Raw genomic sequence first — 22,860 nt, 5'->3', positions numbered from 1 at the left:
AATCGTCAAAGTTTGGATTAATTCGGTCATTTTTAAGTTATGGAAAATACCAGAGTTTGACCAAATTTTGTGATTTTTTGGGCTATTTGCCCTAGATTTTAATACTAAAATAGTATCCTAAGGGTCTTGACTTATCCTTTCACCAATATTTTTGTGATTCCATAGTTAGATTATATATGTACAATAACAATCAAAAGCTGAAAATTTTAAAGTGGAATGGAAAAAATAATTCACCCGTTTTTCATTTGATTGATCATGGCATGATTGAAATTGAAATAGTAGAATAGATGTAAAATATATGATGGGGGACATGACTGTAACTAAATCCAAAATATTTGCATGAGGACAAAAAACATGGGATGTGTAAATTATATCTTATCACCAATATTTATGAAATTTCTATTTTAAACAGCATTATATCACAAAGAAAAGAGCCATCCTAAAACAAAAATATCTTTATGAAAGTCTCTTATTGGTCGAGTTTTCTTGTGGCGGTAAATTTAAAGTCAATATATTTTTATTACAAAATAAAAACCAAATATTGCATGGGAATGCATTTTTTTCTTGTGGCGGTAAATTTAAAGTCAATATATTTTTATTACAAAATAAAAACCAAATATTGCATGGGAATGCATTTTCATTTAAAATTGATATATTGCACATTCAAGGCCTATTCATAATAATTACAAATAACCAAGCTTAACACATAAAATAATTTATTTATTTTAAGTCCGTAAACAAATCAAAAACCAAGATCAAATGAAGGCGCATCAAAAATCCCAAAATTTTGTTCTTTAATTTCATCTGAACCTACTATTTTTTCTGTTGAGTGCTCTGTTTTATTCTTGAACAGCTTTGTAGCTTCTTCTTCTAGTGCATCAAGATCGATCCCTTCATAAAAATCATCGTCTTCAAAAATATCTACGGCCTTTTCCATTGTCTCTACATGTACGTGCGCAGTCGAGTTCTCATGTGCAGCCCCGGAGAGTAGAGAGAACTCCGTGTCTAAATTAAGCATTGGTAGGGAGTGTGCTTGGTGGAGGCTCAGTTTTCTTTTCCGACTATCCGGCCTGCTCTCGAGCATCTCTGTGGGAACCCCGTTGCCTGCACCTTTGTTGTTCCTGGCAGTTGATTCAGAGCCAGTTTGAGGAGCATCGTCGCGTCCTGTTCCTGTTGAGCTTCCGCTTCCATCCATTTTGCTGCTTTGAACCACAGAGTCGGGACTGTGGCTTGATGGGAAGCTTGGGGGTCTTGGAAATGGAGATTGACTGAGTAACGATCGCCTGCCATTAAATTGAAACGGTAAACATAATATAGGATAATCCACTACAGACTGATGAATTGAATGATTTTGAGATCATACAATCATAGTCTTTCAAATACTCGTAAGTTCAATCTATCATCCAACGTAAACAGACAAACGGGAAGATGATGGGTGTTATTGGTAACCTGTATATTGCCATCATGTCAACCCTAGTGCTGGCAGCTTGGGTATTAGAAGTTGTAGGATTGATCCCGTCGTCTATGAAGCTATCCTCAAACGAACTGTCCTCTTGTACATCCTCCTCGTCATCCGACGCCATAGCATCAGATGATACCCTAAACATGAAAGGGTATTAAGATAGGTAAAATGCCTCACCTGTATGAACTGTAGAAGGTGCACTTACTCGGCTTCTTCTTCAATATATGTTGCAGCGCCTTTTGCTTGCTTCTTCTCACCTCGAGGTTTATTAAGAGACTTCTGCAAGCATAAGTGGCCCAGTAAATTTGCATTTTCATTGATGAAAAGAATACCTTTGAGAAGCGTAGTGGATTTATGATGGCTAACCCTTCTCGAAACATATTTTTCGCCTGCACCAGATGAGTTTCTGGATTCTGTTGGAACTTTCCTGTTGCAATCTCCAAGCTTCCGCAGCCTACGGAACTTGAACGGCTGCTCGACACTTTCAGGCTGGACACCACAATCTGGAGTCCAATCTTTACTGCTACTCCTGTCCGAGAGTTTAGTAACAGGAGTTCGCAGCTCATTTGTAACGGGAACAGGTGAGGAGCATGCTCCCACTGTGCCCGTGTTGCAATCCCGTGGAGGTGTTCGAATGCCATTGTCGATATCCATCTCCCCCAAGCTGCCATTTATATCTTCCCTCTTGTCATGTTGACAAGAGTTTAGGAAACGCTCAGTTTCCAGATTTGGGGGAGAAACGAGAGCAGGACAAGCGATACCATCACCTTGGTTGCCCTTCCACATCCCTGCATCAGAATTGCAGACAGAGGCATTGATAATTGTACATGTTATGAGGAATGCTGCAATGAATACATACCAGAATCATTTATCGGAGATTCTGGAACAACTCCACTTTTGATTAAATTAGTCAGTCTCGGACTAAGATAGAAATCTATAAGATCCTGGTCTGAAATATCCATTTCGTTCTGCATTCTGCTTGAAACTGGGGAATGGAGAATTTCCTCAGCCTCGTCGAACTTCTTCGCATCTTTAGATGAGAGGTCACCTACACTAAATTCATGTACAGTGACTTCGGTGGGTCTTGGGTGCAAAGGGTGATTATCTATAGGTTGCAGAGGAATCTCTGCGCAGTCTACACGTTCCTGTATTGAGTGATCAAGAGAAGCCATACTTCTAGATTCAATTCGTTTAGAACTCGAATCTAGAGGCACTTTAGGTAATGATAATACCAGGACATTTCCAACACTATCAACAGACACAAATTCTGAAGCAAAGAGGAAGGTATGAAGCCAAGTTTTTGGTTTGTGAGAGTCTTCGCTCTGCAGATCTTTCACAGTCACTTGAAGCTCTCGACCCGATTCTTCCGCTTCTCTATTCGATTCCTCTTCAGCAGGATCAGTATACCTCTCTGAATTTGAAACATTCCAAAAAAGAAAACCATGTAGAATTAAAAAGCAGCCAAGCATGAAGATTCTAACATTGTGTTAATATAGCTACTAAATATTTATGCTGTGCTTTCCATCTTTTTTGATCCTTGATAGATCAAATGACGCTACATCTATCGAAATGGAAGTCACAGACGGCAAAGGCCTATCTTTTGCCAACTAGTTACCTTCTATAATGTTATCACGAGGCTCTGCCTCTGAAACTCTCAAGCAAGGATCTAGAATGACATCGTCCTGAATCAAGATAGTAGCTCAAATTATTCCAAAAAATAGCCTACTGAATATAGACGAGCCTGTTGTGAACAAACAAACATACCTCTGCTGAGGGATTGCGATCGTGAGAATATGGTAGGTCTTGCAAATCCTGCATGGTATCTATTAGTAGCTGCGTTCGAGATGAATGCAGCACACTGTTTGCAGGCGATGGATATGCCTGGAAGTGAGGAAAAGCAATGAGAGATGGTCTCCAAGCATCTTCTTGAGTGGCGACAAAATACTTGGCGAGCAAATCTTTCTCAGCATCTGTAATTTTGTCCTTGTATGCTGGCCCTGGAATGAGTTCAGAGTCCTTTGCTTTTGACCCACAAGGAACAAATTTTTCAATTGACATTTCAAGAAATTGCAGTTCTGGTTTGAGAAAATGTGGAACCTGCAATTGCGCGTGTAAAGGTAAAAAAACCTGGTTATCTATCTATAACAATGATTGTGTCAGGCAAGTGAAACATAATCTGCAGAGAAAGCATACCATCCTTGGACTCGGGTGGAAATTAAAACTCTTTGTGCCACCATGTATCATGTGCTTACTTATAGACTTGCCATTCGCTTGCTTTTGCTTATAACCTCTCAATTCTGCCCCTTCGCATGCTAAAACTAGTGAGCTAGTTAAGGAAACTGCTTATGAAAAGGATTTAAGGTAATTAGTAAATACGATGTACAAGATCTACATACGAGAGACACAGATAGAAAAGGATATCAACTCGTCCTTCCTGGTTCCTCCCGGTTCTCCCCATGCGTTGAATCATCCTCAAAGGCGAGATATTAGCATCAAAGCATATGACAAGATCAACTTCCATGATATCAAGACCTTCCTCACCGATTGAAGTTGCAACAATGACATTGTACCCGCCTGTCCGAAATTTCTATGGACACAAGTATATAACCACTAAGAACCGAACAGAATACCACAAATAGACAAAGCAGTACCTCTAGAACTGCTTGTTGAATTTTTTGGGATTGTCCTTTTGAGTTTTTTCCTGCAGAGAACAATAAGGTCAAAAATTAATTACAAAATACGAAGTACAAAAATTTACCAAGAAATATAGCAACAGCTAACAATTTGAGAGCACATAATAATGGTTGAGGAGAATAGATAAAGGCACCTGTGTTTTGTCCAATGAATTCTGTAGCTTTAACAGATTCCCCAATGTGTTTAAGTGTATCAAGTATGTCCCTGAATTTTGAATATTAAAGTCAGAACTAAATTTTTCTTATATCTATACATTGATTCAGCATAATAGGCTACAGAAATCAAAGAAAGAAACGAAGATAAAGGATTCAAGATCACCTGACACTACCCCTGAAATTTGAAAAAATTATCACCCTGGAGTTTTTTGGATCTTTTACCTCTGCACCAAAATTCCTTAACATGAATAACACCACATTTTTGCTATATAAATAAAAAATACTCAACTAAAGAAAAAGGCCGAAGAAAGTTTCCACACAATAAGCATATCACTGTCAAAGAACAAAAACCACAATGCTACATACTAAAATGTTCAGTCAGTACTTCCAGCATTTTTGTTAGTTTGGGGCTAGGAGCACCGTGGGTAATAGTTTTCTGCATTATAAGTTTTGCTTTCAAAATTGCTTCGTTTCTGCTTAGCAGTCGTGCAAACCACCTGCATAATGGAGATAACTTTAAACAAAAGCGGAGAAAGGTTTACGGATCTAAATGCTGATTAACAGTGGCATACCCTTTTTTCAATTTTTCATCAAGCAGCTCAAATGCAGGCCTTATACCATGGCTTGAAAGCAATTTCCTGAGATGGTGCAAAGTAACAAGAGCAGCAAAATAACCCATGAATTCACCATGCCTTGATAGAGGAACATTTGCAGGCGGCTTTTTGCAAAATGTCTCCTTTGATCTTAGAAAATCACAGGGGCTCAACTATGTATTACAAAAACAACAGGACATGGGTGTGATTTTTCATTCAGCTAAAAGGATGTAAACAAATTTGAGAATCTGACAGTCCAGTGATCTGAAGTTCAAACAATAGGATACATGAACATACTGTCTTGATGTCTCTCTTAGGAAGCAGCCCAAATGAGCAAAGTTGGGCATGATATGGACGTCCAACTTCCAAAAGCAGACTATCTATATCGATTGCTTCATCACCCATTGGTACCTAAAAGAAAAATCTTATAATTTCATATGATTCCTAGAGTATAATTCAGTTATTCATATATGTAACTAGTAGTACCTCAATTAGTTCTATCTTTCTATCGTGCACATAAGGCTGTACATCTGGATCACTTTCACTCCGGTATTCAAGTGTTGATATTTGAAGATTGTCAATGACATGCTGGATTGTCTTCTGGTTAGCTGAATTATGACCAAGAAGAACAATTTAACAAAAGCAGTCTGAATATTAATCAACATCTTTTGGGTGAGTCTGTGCAGCACTTACATCCGGGTGTTGCAGACAAACCTAGTATTCTTAGTTGGGTGGAAGCATCCATCAACTGCAACATTGGTCAAATTGTATAAGTTTTTTTTTATCGAATAGGGTGACTAATTAACAGGCAAGTTTTAATCAAGCTCTAAGCTAGACCAATGGACTCTATGTGCTCGCCTATGTGATCCACTTAGCATAGCTCATGAGAATGCATTGGTTTAGGCTGTACTATATTTTGATAGTTCAAGTCAAATTCAACTCACTTCACTCCAAACAAGTATTTACAAGCCTATTATTTTTCAAAGTTTTGATTTTCATGTAAAGACATCCCAATAGCCAATACAGAAAATGTAAATATGGAATAGTAATTCAAAAGACTTAGAATCATAACATATTGTTCAATTCACTATTTTACTAGAAAACGTCCATGAATCAAGGAGAATTGAAAAGTAGGGTTTAGCGAAGCCATATTTCTCACTGTAGAGTTTGTGTAAGTAGATCTTTAACCATGACCAATTTTATGTAATAGTACAAGTTTGCACCAAGTGCTATATTCATGATAAAATTGAAATGGAAAAACGCTGAGCCAATGCAAGTGATTTTTCAAGGCTTCCCCACACTTATAAAAACAGAATGATAAATACTAGTATATCACAAACATATGAGAACTCTGGCAGCTCATTTATCATCATTTTCTAGTTCCACATATGATGTTGGATTATTTATGTTTCAAATTTTGCAAATGCACACCAATAACATATCACAACAAGTTGAGAAACAGACCAGACTGTATATCCTTCTCTAACACTTGTGGGGTAACAAAAAAAACGCGTTTGCATTTCCAAAGTTCTGCTCTTCTCGAAGGACTTTTCTGTCCCGTTAGATCAATAGTCCACTCCTAATATCAGTAGAATGACATCTTTTTAAGTATCGGTATCAATATGAAACATAAGAAATGTAAGTCCGAGAATATTGTAATAATAGGCTTACTTGCGGAATACCAACAATCTTATGGCAAGCTTCTATTTGTTGCAGCACTAGTGGTCGAGAAGGAGCAGCAAAAACTATTTTTCCTGCAGAAGAGAGTTGGCAAGATTGTTGAACAAAGACTTCTAGCACCAAATATTTGCAAATACAGGTAAACACTAACATGATTATCAGCATGCTATATCCTATATACTTTGACAGTGGTCATTCTATGATGTCTTGTTACAACTTGGAAATACTAATATACTCCATCCATCACATAAAATAGAGACTTTGGTGACGAGTACGACAACGGGTTTTAATACGAAATTAGTAAAGTAGGATAGAAAAAAAGAGAGAAAGGTTGATCCGCATTTGATGATTGAGACATGTAGTATATTATTATTATCAATAGTACAGGATCGCATACCTTCAGGAAACCATCTGAAGAAGTTATACATGACTACAGCAGCAATTAGAGTTTTGCCAAGTCCTGTTGGCAGTGACACTAAAGTATTGGCAAACAGTGCAGTCCTGGTAATAGATAACTGATATTCACGAACGGGGACATTTACTGACACGAAACACAAGTGAGGAATAAATTAACAAGTTGAGTACCTCCCAATGATATTCATAAAATTAAAATAAATAAAATAGATTCTATAAGTTTTTCAAACAAGCTTGTCACAAGCAACATGGAACACAAAGATCAATCACAGTGACCTCGATTTCTAAAGGCTAAAGCAAAGAAAAGTTGATCAACACCTAAACACTTTGGGAATCACATGACACCTAAACATGTTGTCAAAGGTTTGTCTTAGAAGTACATCTCACTTTTCAAAATTTCACCTTCTTAAACGATGGCCCCATAAGGATTCTGTCATATTTCTTGTACACATTTAGTCAAACAGCCTCAGCTCAGATCCGACACATCAACACACACATCCTTTCAATGTAGTTGCTCGTTCTTATAACTCAACAGACAGAAATAAACCCTTATAAATAGGTTTTGAACCTTTGTACACAAAAGAAATACCCTTTCAACAAATTCCTAATTCACCACTAAGATAGTCTGCTGTTATGCATATGATCAAGTTGTAAACTGTACACACGAAATCCAAGCCCTCGTCATATTATTTAATACCCTAATGTTGTTTCCAGCAACTTCAGCTTTCCCGGGACTAAACATAACATATGCAGACAAGCCTTCCGAGATCACAAATAAACACACACCAACAAAAGAAAGACATAATACATACGCATATATGTATATATACCAGGGTAAATCCATGTCTTGGCAGTCTCAGCATCAATCTTAACAAACTCATTAACCTTCTCAGTTTCTCGACAAATATTTTCCCCAATACCACTACTCACACGTTGCTGCCCACACGAAATTTCCACCCTTTCCTCAAATTTCCTCGAATTGCAAGACGAAGCCCCAATAAATCTATCTAAAGTAGTCTGCCTAGTCGAAGGCGCTAAACTAATAGCATCAAATTTCCCCTTTTTCCGCATTTCTTCATCTACATTCACAAACATCTCTTGCTTGCGATGTGAATTAGGAACGACTGCGGCAGCAGTCGCCTGGCACGCCACGTCGATTTCGTGCACAGCTGCTTCCCAATCGAATTCCTATTTCGTATGAATCAGATTGAAATCAACATAAGACGCGTATCCAGCAAAATTAACAAAAATATAATAGAAGTGAATAAATTGAGGTTTACATCATCGTCGGGTGTAAATGGTTGGAGTAAAATTACTTTTTGATGTGACATATACTCAAAAATGAGTTTGAGTTTGGCATGAATGGTTGGAGATGGCCTTAGTGCCAAAATTTTGATTGATTGCAGATCTATAGAAACCGATAATTTAGTTGCAAAATCAGAATAGTTAAAACTATCATAATTTACACACAAATTTTAAAGGTGGTGTGCAAGACAAAAGTTTAGGAATTTAGTGGCAAATTAATCTTAATTCAAATACCTATAATAAATGAAAATGATTAACTATAGTTAGTATCATTTGCTTTCAAATTATATGGAAAATATATTTTATTTTTCCATTCGAGCAAAAACTCACATGTAGAGTATGTTGTACTCTATCTAATAGTACTTCATCTTGACTCACCTAAATTTACTAAACATATCTTCTTTCATTATTGTAATCAAAAGAAACACTTCAATTAAAATGAGAGTTGAATAAATATTTATTTCCTTCCGCGTATAATTGTAAAATTGCAATAAGTGTGTGTACACCTATAAAACACAATCCTTGTATCCCAATTCAGCATACATTCCAACCCAAATATTTACACATTAACAATTGAGTTTGAGAGAAAAAAAAAACTCTAGAAAAGATGAAGAAATTTGCTATCTCCTTCATATTTTATTTGGTTGTTCTACTACCTATGTTCACCCCTTCTCTAGGTACATGCAATATTAGTAGTATATATATGTTGGAAAATTTTATTTTATGTAATTTTCATATGTTGAAATATTTATTTGATATAACTATTGTTTTTATTTTTTAGGGCAAGAGTTGAAATAGATATTCCAAGAATAGGTGCATGTGGTAGCAATGGACAAAGAGATTGTTTTTTGAAGGTTGTGGGATCTAATCCAGCAAGCAGAATGCCCAGAAAAATTCGTTGTGTTGATATAGGAAAAAATAGAAGCAAATGCACTGGTGAAATTGTGTGCTTTTGAATTAGGGGTAACTATGTTATAAAAATAAAGTAATTAATGTATTTTACTTTATTTACGGCTTATTGAGTGAGATCAAATGATCAATGGCATTGTCATGATTCATCCCATTTATAAAGTTAATTTGATTTAATTAAGTTAAAAGATTGATAAATGGTCTCTTGTTTGTTACAAATTTATATGAATGTATCTAGCTTTGGTTTGTAGTTTCAAATTTTCAATTACCATGAGCATCAAATTAACAGCATCAAATTGATTCTAATTACTCCATATATATGAAAATGTTAATCTCGGGTCATTAGGTTACCATCATCCTAGTATATAGTAGCTCGTTTGATGAGAAAGATGAGATATAACAAGATTTGTTAAATAAGATAAGAAATGCGGGCTTCGTGTCAAGATAAACTCGGATGAAGGTTTTTTTGTTATTGTTTGATAGACAAGAAATTATCTAGATTTTGTATTAATAAATCATAATAAATAAGGTGGAAATGCTATCCGACCAAATTTGTGAGATACATATCTTTGTATTTTAAGGAAATTTTTGCGGGCTCGAATGGGTCATAGAGAAAACCACGGGCTGACATAATAGGTTAACTATGATATCAGACATTTAGAAATAGTCTTATAAGTATCTATATCTAGGCATTACTAACTTATCAATCAAGCCCAACAATTACCATATTAATCATTAGATTATAATATCAACGGTCGTGATTTTAATTTTTATGAGCTACTGATTATTGAGTGTTAATACACATTAAAAGAAGTGCTAATACTAGTTCAATTGTGGTTATATTTGTTATGTACTTACTATGTTTTTATTGAACTTTGATATAGTGAGAAGTCTATAGTGATATATTGGTGACAAATCTATGTTGGTGTGGTTGTATATATATTGATAGTGACAAGTCTATGGTGATCTATCGTTGTGTTGTGTTAATATAATTCTTAACTCACCCTCAAATTACTAAGTAAAATTAAATAATAGTCATTAGATCATTAAATCAAGACACAAAATCATTTAGTTATGAGTATCAATAAAGTGTATAAAAAATATCAATTAGAGATATTAATGTCAATTAACAAAAAAGTTAGTTATAACTAAATTTTAAAAAAATATCTTAAAATTTTAAATGATTATAACTATCTCAATTTAAATTATTTTTCACACAATATACATTAAATTAAAGGTATCATTTTAAGAATTCTGAGGAGATCTCACTTACATATGTTTAGATATCAAAATTTAAACAAAAATTCTTGAATTTTCGTATTTTTTAGTATTTTGTAAGAAGCAGTCAAATGTCAACATAATTATCATAATATATCAATATAATTATAGTAGTTTTCTTATCTTTTTAAATTTAAATGATAATAAAATAAAATTACACGTGATAATTTATAGACCATTAGATAACTGAAAATCTTATAGACTTAAATTAGTTGCAGTTAATAATTAAAGATTGAGTTAGCAATTATGGAGTACTATTTTATAAAATGTTACTTAGTATTATACATTAATGTATTAATATTTGATATACTAGTAATATTGTATTGATTTTTTAATATATTATATTGCTATTTGGGATGAATTTATAAGGAGTAGATATTAATAATTGTCAAATAAAATGGAGAAGATGGAGTTGAATGGAAACAATTCTATGTGAAATATCTAAATCCAAGGAATAAATCGTGTAGGATATTATGAACAGTTTGAGAGAATTTAGAAATTAATTAACTACCCTAAAAGAAGATTACAATATTACTCTTTCTAAGTAAATTAAAACATAAATAAAATATGACATTTTTTCGAGCCATTGGATATGAAATTAAACGATTGAGATTTGACTGTTAATATCTAAATCCTCATAAATTATTTATTGCAGCCATTGGATAAATACTATACTATAAATTTTTCGAGCCATTGGATATGAAATTAAACGATTGAGATTTGACTGTTAATATCTCTATGTATACTATATTTGACATTCTTTCGGTAAATAAATTCCATTCTACTCACCAAATTCGCAGCTAATTGATTATGCTCCAAATCAATATTTCATCACTATAAATTCAGATTTTCTTACTCGATTCAAAATAATATCTATAAAAAGATCACTCTGCTGATCCCAAGCCCTCTAAACCTTATATATAATTTGAAAATTTCGAAGGAATAAAAACATAGAGAAAAGATGAACAAGTTCGCAATCACCTTCATGCTCTTTCTAGTCGTTCTACTACCTTTATTCGCCCCATCTGCAGGTACGAACTGTTTCTTATCACGAGTGTAGATTAGAGGTGCCCACGGTTTAGGAACCGATGGTTACGGTTCGGAACCGACGGTTCCGGTTTTAGAAATTGTTGAACCGGAACCGAACCGCGAGGGTGTTTTGCGGTTCCGGCTCCGGTTCCAAAACCGCCGTTTTTTTACGGTTTCTCACGGTTCTAAACCGCTGGTTTTTTTGTGGTTCCGGATTGATTTCACGGTTTTCCGGCGGTTTTTCGCAGTTCCAGTTTGAAACCGTCCGGAATCGACAGTTCCGGCACGGTTTTGGTTCGAAAATTTTTGAACATGAACCGAACCTTCAAAAATCGACCGTTCCAGTTCGGGTAAATTCTCACAGTTTCGGTTCAGAACCGTAACCGACGGTTACGATTTCGGTTTTAACCGCCGGTTGATAAACCTTGGACAGGTCTAGTGTAGATGAAGACCATTATTAATCCTTTGCTAAAAGAAAAAAATATCACTTATGTTGTGAATATTTGAACTTTTCCTATGCATAATTTTAATTTTTAATTTTTAATCTTGATTTTATTTTGATTATAACTTTTTAGGACAACAGAAGAAATATTGTCAGGCTCCAAGTATTCCAAGAATAGGTGGATGTGGTGAATATGGACATAGTGATTGTATTCTAAGAGTTTTGGGGGCTTATCCAGCCAGCAAAATGCCCTCTAAAATTCGATGTATTGGTGTAGCCAAAAACAAGAGCATTTGCACTTGTCAAATTGTTTGTGACTCTTGAATATTGAGAAATTTTATTTCAAACTTTTGAATGATTTGATTTGGGTTTTTTGGCATGATTATCATGATTCATTCCAGTCAATGATGAAAGTTTGATTGAGGTGGAATAAGATTCAGGTTTTGTTAAACATTGGCTCATGCTTTTTGTGTTTGATTTTTTTATGTTTCTTCCAAATCTGTCAATATTGCATCATTCGAGCACAAACTCACAAACGTACTAAATTCATTAAAAATTAAAATCTTAATAAAGTCGAAAATTATATAATTAAATAACTTAAAAAGCTGCAACATTACATACTTAAAATCCTAAACAAAGCCAAAAAAAACTACACATACTTACAAGGCTACAAACCCAAATCTTTCTGGAGTCCTAGAATCATCTTCCAGTGTACATCCTGTTGCTGTGGGTTCATCGTACTCGTGTCTGCGTACAAGGCTCTCTGCACCACTTGATACATGGTTGCTCTATTCGCCTCCCTCGTCTCCGATGAATCTGGGGGCGTCACACTGCTTGAGCCGCCCTTCGGTGCCTTCATTCTAATCGGATGGCGCATTGGCTCTTGGTTCACTCCCTCGCTCACTCCACGAGGAACATCTCCAATTGGCATCTGAAGAAATCGCAGCTCTGGTTCGAGAAATTGTGGAACCTGCAATTGGGCGTGTGAGGGATAAAGACCTCGGTTACTAATGAAACATAATCTGCAGAGAAAGCATACCATCCTTGGGCTGGGGTGGAAGTTGAAACCATTCGTGCCGGTGCCACCATTTATCATGAGATTACTTATAGACCTCTGTTTCGCTTGGTTTCGCATATAACCACTCAATTCCGTCCCTTCGCATGCTAAAACTAGTGAGCATGTTAAAGAAATCGCTTATGAAAAGGATTTAAACTCGTTTGTAAATAAGATAGAGAATAAAGGATATCAACTCGTGCTTGCTTGTTCCTCCCAGTCCGCCCCGTGCGTTGAATCATCCGCAAAGGCGAAACGTTAGCATCAAAGCATATGACAAGGTCAAATTCCGTGATATCAAGATGTTCCTCACCGATTGAAGTTGCAACAATGACATTGTACCCGCCTGTCCAAATTTTCTATAGACACAAGTGAAATAAATCACTGAGGACCAAAACAAGTACCGAAAATAGAGAAAGTAGTACCTGTAAAACAGTTTGTAGAAGTTCATGCGATTGTCCTTCTGAGTTTACCAAGACAAGCAACATCTAACAATTTAAGAGCACATAACAATAGTTATTAATGAAGGAGAATCGATAAACGTACCCCAGTTTTGTCCAATGAAAACTGTTGCTTTAACGGATTGCCCGATGTTTTGAAGCGCATCAAGTATGTCCCTGAAGTTGAATAGATATGTTAGAACTAAAATTTTCCAATATTTATCTATTGAGTATTGATTCAGCATCATAGGTTACAGAAAGCCTAATAAAGAAACAAAGATCAAGATCACCTGACACTACCCCTGAAATTTGAAAAAATTATCACCCTGGAGTTTTTCGAATCTTTCACTTCTGCACCAAAATTCATTAACCTCAATAACACTGCATTTTTGCCCATATAAATAATAAAAACTCCATTAAAGCAAATGGCCAAGGAAAGTTTCTACAACAATTAACATTAACAATATTATGTCAAAGAACAAAAACCACAATGTTACGTACTGAAATGTTCAGTCAGTACTTCCAGCATTTTCACTAATTTGGGGCTAGGGGCTCCGCGGGAAATAGTTTTCTGCATTAAAAGTTTTGCTTTCAAAAGTGCTTCATTTCTGCCTAGCATGCGTGCAAACCACCTGCATAATGGAGATAACTTTAATTACAAGCGGAGAAAGATCTACTGATCTAAATGCTGATTAACAGTGGCATACCCTTGTTTCAAAATTTCATCAAGCATCTCAAATGCAGGCCTTATACTATGGGTTGAAAGCAATTTCCTGAGATGGTGCAATGTAATAAGAGCTCCAAAATAATCCAGGAATTCACCATGCCTTGATAGAGGAAAACTCGCAGGCGGCTTGTGGGAAAACATATCCCTTGATTTTAGAATATCACAGGGCCTCAACTGTAAATTACAAAACCAACGAGACATGCGTGTGATTGTTCTTTCTGCTACGAGGATGTAAACAAATTTGAGAATCTGGCAGTCCAGAGCTCTAAAGTGCTAAAAATGAATTAGAGACACACAAAATGCATTATGTATTATACTCCATATTTTAAAATATCTATTTAGTCATGCTTTGAGGAAATTCTGGAAAATTTTATGATACAAATATAGGCTAGAAACCTACAAAAAGGGGGAAAAACCTAAAGAATGAACTAAATCCAAATATTAGAACAATAGGATACCGGAACATACAGTTCGGGCGTCTCTGTTTGGAAGTACCCCGAAAGTGCAAAGATAGGCATGGAATGGATGTCCAGCTTCCAAAAGCAGTCTATCTATATCGGTTGCTTCACCACCCATTGATACCTGAAAGAAATTTCTTATACTTTCTTATGATTCATAGGATAGAATCCTGTAATCATATAAGTGACTAATAGTACCTGAATTACTTCTATGTTTCTATCGTGCACAAAAGACATGACGTCGGGATCACTTTCATTTCGGTATTCCAGTGTAGATATTTGAAGATTGTTGATGACATGCTGGATAGTCTGCTGTTTAGCTGAATCATGCCCAAGAATAATAATTTCACAAAAGCAGTCTGAATACCGAATCAACATCTTTTGGGTGAGTTTGTGCAGCACTTACATCCAGGTGTTGCAGTCAATGCTAATATTCTTAGTTGGATGGGAGAATCCATCAGCTGCAACATTGGTGCAAATTGTATAAGTTTTTTATCAAGAAATATGATGAATAATTAACAGATAAGTTGTCATGAAGCTCTAAGCTAGGCCACTGGACTCTATTGCTCACCTATTTGGTCCACTTAGCCTAGCTCATGATAAGATGCATATGTTCAGGCTGTACTATGTTTTGATAGTTCAAAGTCTAATCCTAAAACTATATCTTTTGCAATTTAGTGCATTTTTTTTATCTAAACGTGTAGCACAAGAACACGTGAAAGAAATAATGAAGCAGTATACCTCTCGAACGGCTCCACAGTAGTAGTAGTTTCCTGTTGCACGATGTGCCTCATCTATCACCAGGCACACCAGATTCTTCACCAAACAGGAGCCTACAACATATAAATATATTATGAATCATATGAAAACCCTGGCAACTATTTTATCATCATTTTCTAGTTCCTTCATATGATGTTGGATTATACTCTTATAGTTCCAACATATGATGTTTCTGATTTTGCAAATGCACTCTAACATATCACTACAAGTTGAGACACAAACCAGACTGTATATCCTTCTCTAACACTTGTGGAGAAACAAAAAAAACGCGTTTGCATTTCCAGAATTCTGCTCTTCTAAGCATCCCTCCAGTTAGATCAATAGTCCACTCCTAAGATCAGTTGAGTGACAGCTTTTTAAGCATATGTACTGATATGAAACATAAGAAATGTAAGCCCGGGAATGTTATAATACGCTTACTTGCGGAATTCCAACAATCTTATGACAAGCTTCTATTTGTTGCATCACTAGTTCTCGAGAATGAGAAGCAAAAACTATTTTTCCTGCATAAGAGAGTTGTCAAGATTGTTGAACAGAGACGTCAAGCATAGTATATTTGAAAATAGTTAAAAACTAACATGATTGTCAGTGGTCAATCATACTATACCTTATATAATTTGACAGTGGTCAATCTATGATGTATTATTACAACTTAACAAAAACTAAGCAACGAGTCTATTATGTGACTGCTAATTAGACATAAGAACATCTTTGTCTCCTAAATTATTTTAAACATATGAGAAAAAGTGCAAAAAGAATAAATATTTCAACTATATCGCCCAAATGTACTTTCAAACATCATGGATATGTTCTTGTATTTTGGATAATTTTGAGCCATTAGGCCATATAGAAATCAGAATTTACTTTCGAGGAAACACCTAATTTTGTAGTAGTCATTAGGATCTGACAAATTAATAAAACATTTACTGCTAATGTCATAATGCATGACTTATCTTTTCATTGTATGGTTTGACTGGGTAGAGAACTAGGGATTTGTTATGCTTTCATTAAACACCTAAGAAGGCAATCATACGATGTCCAATTCAAGCACACTTGGCATAACTGTAGCATTTGATGATTGAGGCACGTAGTCTATTATTATTATTACCAACAGAGTATATTATTATTACCAACAGTACAGGGTCACATACCTTCAGGAAACCATCTGAAGAAATTATACATGAAGACTGCAGCAATAAGAGTTTTTCCAATTCCTGTTGGCAATACCACTAAAGTATTGGCAAAGAGTGCAGTCCTTGTAATAGATAACTGATAATCACGATGAGGGACATTTACTGCCAATTAAAAAAAAAAAAGTGGACGAATAAATTAAAAAACTTGAGTATATCATGATATTCATACTTGCACAAAATAAAACCAAATAAATAAATAACTAAAACAGATTCCATAAGTGTGTGAAACAAAGTGACCTCAGTTTCTAAAGCATTCAAAAGTTGATCGACATTAACACTTTGGGTATCACATGACAAGCACTACTGATAATTTTGTCGAATCTTTGTCGCAGAAGTACTACAGCAGAACCTCACATTTGCAAAATTTCACCTTCTTAAAAGATGGTCCATAAGGATATCTGTCATATTTCTCGTACACATTTGTTCAAACAGCCTCATCTCAGAATCAGCTCATCAACACTGCAACACATACTTTCCTTCAATGTAGTTGCTCATTCTTATAACTCAACAGACAGAAATAAAGCATTAAAAGTAGGTTTTGAACCTTCGCACAAAAAACAAATACCGTTTCCATAGATTCCCACTTTACCATTAAGATAGGCTGTTGTTACGCATATAATCAAGCTGTCTGTACACAAGAAATTCAAGTCCTCGTCATATTCAATATCCTAATTTTGTTTCAAGCAACTTCAGCTTCCCCGGAACTAAACATAGCATATACAAACAAGCTTTCCAATATCACCAATGAACACAAACCATAACATATACATATACACATGCATATATGTGCATTTACCAGGGTAAATCCATGTCTTGGCAGCCTCAGCATCAATCTTAACCCCAACACTACTACTCATTCGTTGCTGCCCATACAAAATTCCAGCATTTACTTCAAATTTCCTCGAACTGCAAGACGAAGCCCCATTAAATGTATTCAAATTAGTCTGCCTAGCTGAAGGAGCTGAACTAATAGCATCAAATTTTCTCTTTTTCCGCATTTCCTCATCTACTTGTTTGCCATTTGTGATAGGAACGGCAGTTGCCTGGCACGCCACATCGATTTTGTGCACAGCTGCTTCCCTATCGAGTTCCTAATTCTCACAAATCAAATTGAAAACAAAATAAGACGCATTTCCCCCCAAAATTACTAAAATTAATAGTAGAAGTGAATAAATTGAACGAACTAGGTTTACATCATCGTCGTCCACGATTTGCAGAGGAGAGGATGCGGATGCCATAGCAGCTCTCGGTGAAGTACTTGCTTGAATTTAACCTAATGGTAGGTTTTTGGAGTTTTTGGGCTTTCGCGTCACCTACGCAATACCCTTTCCCGCCACTTTCATCTTAAATTTGAGCAATCAAATAGAGTCATTTTTTCTTAAAAGGATCACCTACCACTTTTCTTACAACATCTCCTACTCCACACTCACATACGAGTAGTGGACCCTATCATCATATTTTGTGTTTATAAGGATTGGAGTAGGAGATGTTGTAGGAAAAGTGATAGGTGATTATAGTACATTTTCCAATCTAGTGTTTGATATGTTTGTTAAATTTTATGTGAGGCTCGCTCAGTGGACAAAGACCAGTTGAATTAAAGCTGAAAATAGTGTTTTATTATCATGAAAAATTGAGTGATAATAATATGTGCAACACGATATCAATCTTAAATTACATAGAATTTATTAATATAGCTCTCCGGCTTAGACATATAGAAAAAGACAGAGGATAGTTTTGGAATTTCCTATTTTAGTGTGACTTTAAATAGAAAACCGAACATGTGATATTAGGGTGTCTCCGGTGGCGCCCTTCCCACTAGGACTTCCCACACAAAATTCATGCCACGTCATCACTAGGACTTCCCATTTCACTAGGACTTTTCATTGCACTAGGACTTCCCACTAGGACTTCCCGCAATAAAATTAATAAATTCACAATTAAAATTAAAATTTACGGAATTAAAATTTCGACACCAGCCGTATTTATAGAGTTTTTTTTAAAAAAAATAAAAAATAAAAATTAATTTTCGGTGGGACGTCCGAGTGGGACGTCCTACCCACGCCACAGTGGCGGATGTCAGGTAGGACGTTGGGCTGATGGGCGAGGACATGGGACGGGCGTGGGCGCCCTTCCCCTTCACTACGACAGACGTCGGGTAGGACGTCGGCGACGTCCTACCGGGACGTCCGCCATTGGAGACACCCTTAAGGACTATAGATAACATACTATCGATTCAAACACCACATGTAGAAATTGAAAACCAAGATAAGCATTTCTACAAAATGATTATGTTTTTATCTAAATGAAAGATAAACTTCAATTCAAACACACTTTATAGGTATAAAGTAACATATTTTCCCACTTTTACTTTTTTCTCTATCTTACTTTATTATGTCTGCTTTATGATCTTTTTATTTAGGAGGAATGCATTACGCACATTTTTCTTTATCTTTATGCCGAAAAGAAATGTCTCCACTACTATGAACGGATGAAGTACTATTAGATACTCCACTCTCTCACGTCCTAAATGACAAAATTTTCGTTATGGGATGCATGTACCACTCTAAATTTTAGTTGCATGTCTTTAATATGTGACGTGAAATCGAAATGTGTCTCTAAATGTGTCTTTATTAAGAGATGCAAAATGAACATGTATCTTATCCATTCTGCAGTGCAAACTTAAAAGTGTAACCAACATAGAACTTAGTTCTTGAATTCATCTCTTGAATTAATCGAAATTCCGAATCATGCCAAATTTCAATAAAAATTTCACTTTTTAATAAAAAAAATGATATACTAGTTCATATTACTTGTATAGTTGCATTACAATTTAAAATAAAAAAAAATTATAACAAAATTTTCGTTGTATTATTATAAAAGGGAAAAGGGAAAATTATACAACGAAAATTATCGATAGCACACGAACAACACTGAGAACCCATATCACGCTGCGCCCCCTCCTCTACGGTTCCAGACCTCTTCAACCAAATCAGCCTGCAGTGTTATATGTGATATTTTCCTCCATATATCAGTGAATCGCTGAATCAAGTATGCATTACTGCGTGGTACACCCATCTGTAGGGGGGTTGCAATACCGTGACTTGTGCTAGCACCATCTTCCGGTGCCCAGCGCTCTGCAGCAAATCCTTCATCATCTATTATCATATTGTGCAATATGATAGACACAGTCATGATGTCTTCGACATCATTTTCGTGGCATTGTCGAACCGGGCACTGGATAATGGCTCATCCCGCTTGGAGGACTCCAAAAGCCAGCTCAACATCCTTCCTAGCAGCCTCTTGTTTTTTTGCGAAATAGGTCTGCTTCGGCCCAACTGGTTTCCGGATCGTCTTGACAAACACGGGCCAGCTAGGGTATATCCCATCAGCCAAATAGTATGCCATGTTGTACAGCGTGCCATTGGCCACGAATGAGACTTGCGGACCCTCACCCCAGGACTCTTCATTGAAGAGATGCGACGATTGTAGAACGTTGATGTCGTTGTTCGACCTAGCGACACCAAAATACGCATGCCAAAATGCGACGATTGTAGAACGTTGATGTCGTTGTTCGACCTAGCGACACCAAAATACGCATGCCAAATTCGCAAACGATAGTCAGCAACGACTTCAACGTGGGATGTGGCCCTTTGAAACCAGAAGTGAACTGCCCCTTCCAAGCCACTGGGCAGTTCCTCCACTCCCAGTGCATGCAATCGATGCTGCCCAACATCCCGGGAAAATGATGCGCAATCCCGTGCATATTTATCAGTCTCTGACATTCAATGACCGTTGGTTTATGTAGATACTCCCCTTTGATATCTTTGATACCCCTAGGGTTTCTCCTTCGGCTTTTGTGTTAGAGTACGAATCATAGTGCTGAAAATCAATAAAATATTTCGAGATACAGATACGGTGTAGATGAGTGTGACCCATGATGTAGCCAAGAAATGTCAAACTTCGACATTCAAAAGATTGGTTTGAATAAGGTATAAAAGAACACAATCAGCCAGGAGTAGCAGAGAAGAAAAGGTGAGAAAAAAGTGGATGGAAGAGATACTGCATACTTCAATGAAAAAGGAATTATTATGTGGTGAAAGTGCTCCAAGGACCATAACAAATGAAGTTGGCATCATGGTTTCAATAGGTAAGTAAATACACAAGATGAATGTTAACTAAATTGATTATTTTAACCACATGCCCAAATCTATTTTAACAACTGTCAGTTCTAAGATCACGTAATAATCAAGATAAATTTTTGCCACGAAAATTAAATAATGAGTTGTAGCAAAAAAATCGAAGTGTACCTTGAAGAAAAGTCTATCGTCGTTTCCTTTACAAAGTAGTTTACAAAGTAGGATTCAGAACAAAACCCTGTTAAGTCCAGACAACATGATGCTGTTGATACGATTCTTGTTAAGTAAAGCCCCATACCGAAATCAGACGGTTTCACTAGAATGAATAGAAACAAGTAGGTTGAACTTTTTTCCCCACAGATAATTCCATAAACTTTGTCCAGCTTTATGCCTTTTAAGTGATACACATTATCTTTCTATCCTTTTGCTCCTTACAAATATTTTGGCTTACCTTAACTCACTCTAAAAAAAAGGACATGGAGACATTCAGATAAAATATCAACTTAGGATCATCAGAAAAATTAACACATGCATAAATTACAAGACTTACAGAGCAACACTAGCCTTCTTCCTAGGCCCATTACCGAATCACTCTCTTTGCCCTTCTGCCGGACAACTAAATTTAAATTCATCCAACAAATTCACCAAGCAAGAGACAGAAATAACCATATTTGAATCAAAACAAGTTACCTGTATGGGAGAGGAAGAAAATATGACCGGAATCAGAGCATCATGTTAAAAAAAAGGCTATCAGTTGATTAGGGAAATAGTTGTTCCACCCATAGAGAAGAATGACACGTCGGAGCTCGGGTGGCCACAAACGGAGTGAACAACTATTTGTGTGGATAACAAGTCGGCAATTGCACTATCCAAGCCGAAGCAAACACATCGACACCCGCTACCACTAAATCAGATAATGCGTTGCAAACCAGGAGACTCAAATCGAGTAAGTCAAATCGCACGATCAGGTTGCCGATATTTTCACAAAGCCCCTCAAGTACGAAGACTTTATCAAGTTCAGGACGTTGCTCGGGATGACAAATCAAGTTTAAGGGGGTGTTGGAATATTAAAATAAACTTGATATTGTAATTGTAATATCTAGATATTATGTAGAAGTGTCTAGAATATGCATGGAAAAATATCTAGATATATTGGAAGAAATATCTAAATTTTTATAGATAAAAATCTAGATATTTAGAATATAAAAGTATTAAGTAGAGTATTCTAGAAGGAGCTGAAGTGCCTATAAATAGGAGGGAGTTGTAACATTTTGAGTAAGTTGTGAAGTTGAGAAAGTTTGAGAAATTGAGTGTTCCTTTCTTCCCCACATCAAAACATCTCCTAAAACCATTTCTACATATTCCACCCATTCTCCTCTCAAATATTTCCTCCAAACTAAATTACTCCTCCAACATATATATCTTATCTATTTTCCAACACCATTAACCTTAGAAACAATGTTAAATCATAACACAAAGTAACCAAAAACACAAATGGTCGAACATAATATTTGATCATTGATAAGAGGTTCGAACTAGAAAAAACATGCTAAAATCCATCCTAGAGTTCATCTCTAAGATTGAACTTATTGGGGCCTAACTTCCTGAGAGCGGGGGAACATAACCCAGCCGAAGCAGGGGGGCCACCAAAGCAGAATATTCCCCATCAAGGCCGTCATTCCAGGCTAGAGCAGACAGAGTGTCATCCTTGGCTAGATAAGACCTAGTATCGTGTTCTTCCAGAGGCATCAGATCAGGAAGATCCGATCCAATAGCAGCTTCCTCTGCCGGAGAATGGAGAGCCAAAGTAGCAGAAGATTCCTCTGCCTCCAAAGCATGGAGACCTTCCACATCAATCAGAGGCGGAATTGCAGTACAAATACGCATTTGAGAAGGCATTGTCCTAGCTTCGTGTACTTCTAGAGACACCAGATCAGGAAGATCCGGAGCAGTAGCATCTTCCTCTGCCGGAGAATGGACAGCCAACGAAGCATCCTCTGCCTCCAAAGCAAGGAGACCTTCCACAGACATCAGATCAGGAAGAGACGAAGTTGCATTTGCCTCCAAATCACTATGTTACGAACGCTACCAACCCGATAACGATGGACGTG

The 22,860-nt window shown here is 36.3% G+C and overlaps 2 protein-coding genes across 4 annotated transcripts; both read right to left on the bottom strand.

Moving 5' to 3' along the window:
* Window positions 1-699: 699 nt before the first annotated feature.
* On the bottom strand, window positions 700-17,851 carry LOC125224032 (DEAD-box ATP-dependent RNA helicase FANCM-like). The gene is given in 22 exon segments (XM_048127372.1): window positions 700-1,283; window positions 1,450-1,599; window positions 1,668-1,741; window positions 1,829-2,250; window positions 2,322-2,873; window positions 3,078-3,144; window positions 3,227-3,559; window positions 3,656-3,783; window positions 3,884-4,049; window positions 4,114-4,163; window positions 4,290-4,360; window positions 4,475-4,535; window positions 4,678-4,808; window positions 4,884-5,077; window positions 5,202-5,315; window positions 5,391-5,512; window positions 5,598-5,728; window positions 6,350-6,483; window positions 6,576-6,658; window positions 6,982-7,125; window positions 7,829-8,186; window positions 17,807-17,851. Coding segments are annotated over 22 exon segments (4,071 nt in total). The 3' UTR covers window positions 700-742.
* LOC125224031 (DEAD-box ATP-dependent RNA helicase FANCM-like) lies at window positions 12,530-17,520 on the bottom strand. 3 transcript variants are annotated; one of them, XM_048127370.1, is made up of 18 exons: window positions 17,410-17,520; window positions 17,158-17,241; window positions 16,968-17,072; window positions 16,572-16,715; window positions 15,841-15,923; window positions 15,643-15,751; window positions 15,382-15,473; window positions 15,047-15,101; window positions 14,839-14,960; window positions 14,651-14,764; window positions 14,163-14,356; window positions 13,957-14,087; window positions 13,746-13,806; window positions 13,562-13,632; window positions 13,441-13,478; window positions 13,209-13,374; window positions 13,001-13,134; window positions 12,530-12,931 (listed from the first exon to the last, which is right to left on the bottom strand). In XM_048127370.1, exons 4-18 carry the CDS (start codon window positions 16,600-16,602, stop codon window positions 12,629-12,631), a joined length of 1,704 nt encoding a protein of 567 aa, XP_047983327.1. In that variant the 5' UTR covers window positions 16,603-16,715; window positions 16,968-17,072; window positions 17,158-17,241; window positions 17,410-17,520; the 3' UTR covers window positions 12,530-12,628. The 3 variants fall into 3 exon arrangements, with proteins under 3 accessions (XP_047983327.1, XP_047983326.1, XP_047983328.1); XM_048127369.1 differs by having other exon boundaries at window positions 16,984-17,072; XM_048127371.1 differs by lacking the exon at window positions 17,158-17,241 and having other exon boundaries at window positions 16,984-17,072; window positions 17,410-17,470.
* Window positions 17,852-22,860: the final 5,009 nt, after the last annotated feature.

Source organism: Salvia hispanica, chromosome 4 (genome assembly GCF_023119035.1).
Source record: "Salvia hispanica cultivar TCC Black 2014 chromosome 4, UniMelb_Shisp_WGS_1.0, whole genome shotgun sequence".
Lineage (NCBI taxonomy): Eukaryota > Viridiplantae > Streptophyta > Magnoliopsida > Lamiales > Lamiaceae > Salvia > Salvia hispanica.
Note: the sequence above shows the minus strand (reverse complement) of the source record. Positions and strands in the feature narration are given on the sequence as shown.

Excerpts from the sequence above, each read along its gene's own strand:
- LOC125224031 (XM_048127370.1), bottom strand. The coding sequence starts at position 16,602 with ATGTATAATTTCTTCAGATGGTTTCCTGAAG. Across the intron at positions 13,633-13,745 it reads AATTTCAGGGGTAGTGTCAG|GGACATACTTGATGCGCTTC; the intron begins GTGATCTTGATC and ends ATTCAACTTCAG. Across the intron at positions 12,932-13,000 it reads TCCACCCCAGCCCAAGGATG|GTTCCACAATTTCTCGAACC; the intron begins GTATGCTTTCTC and ends GCCCAATTGCAG.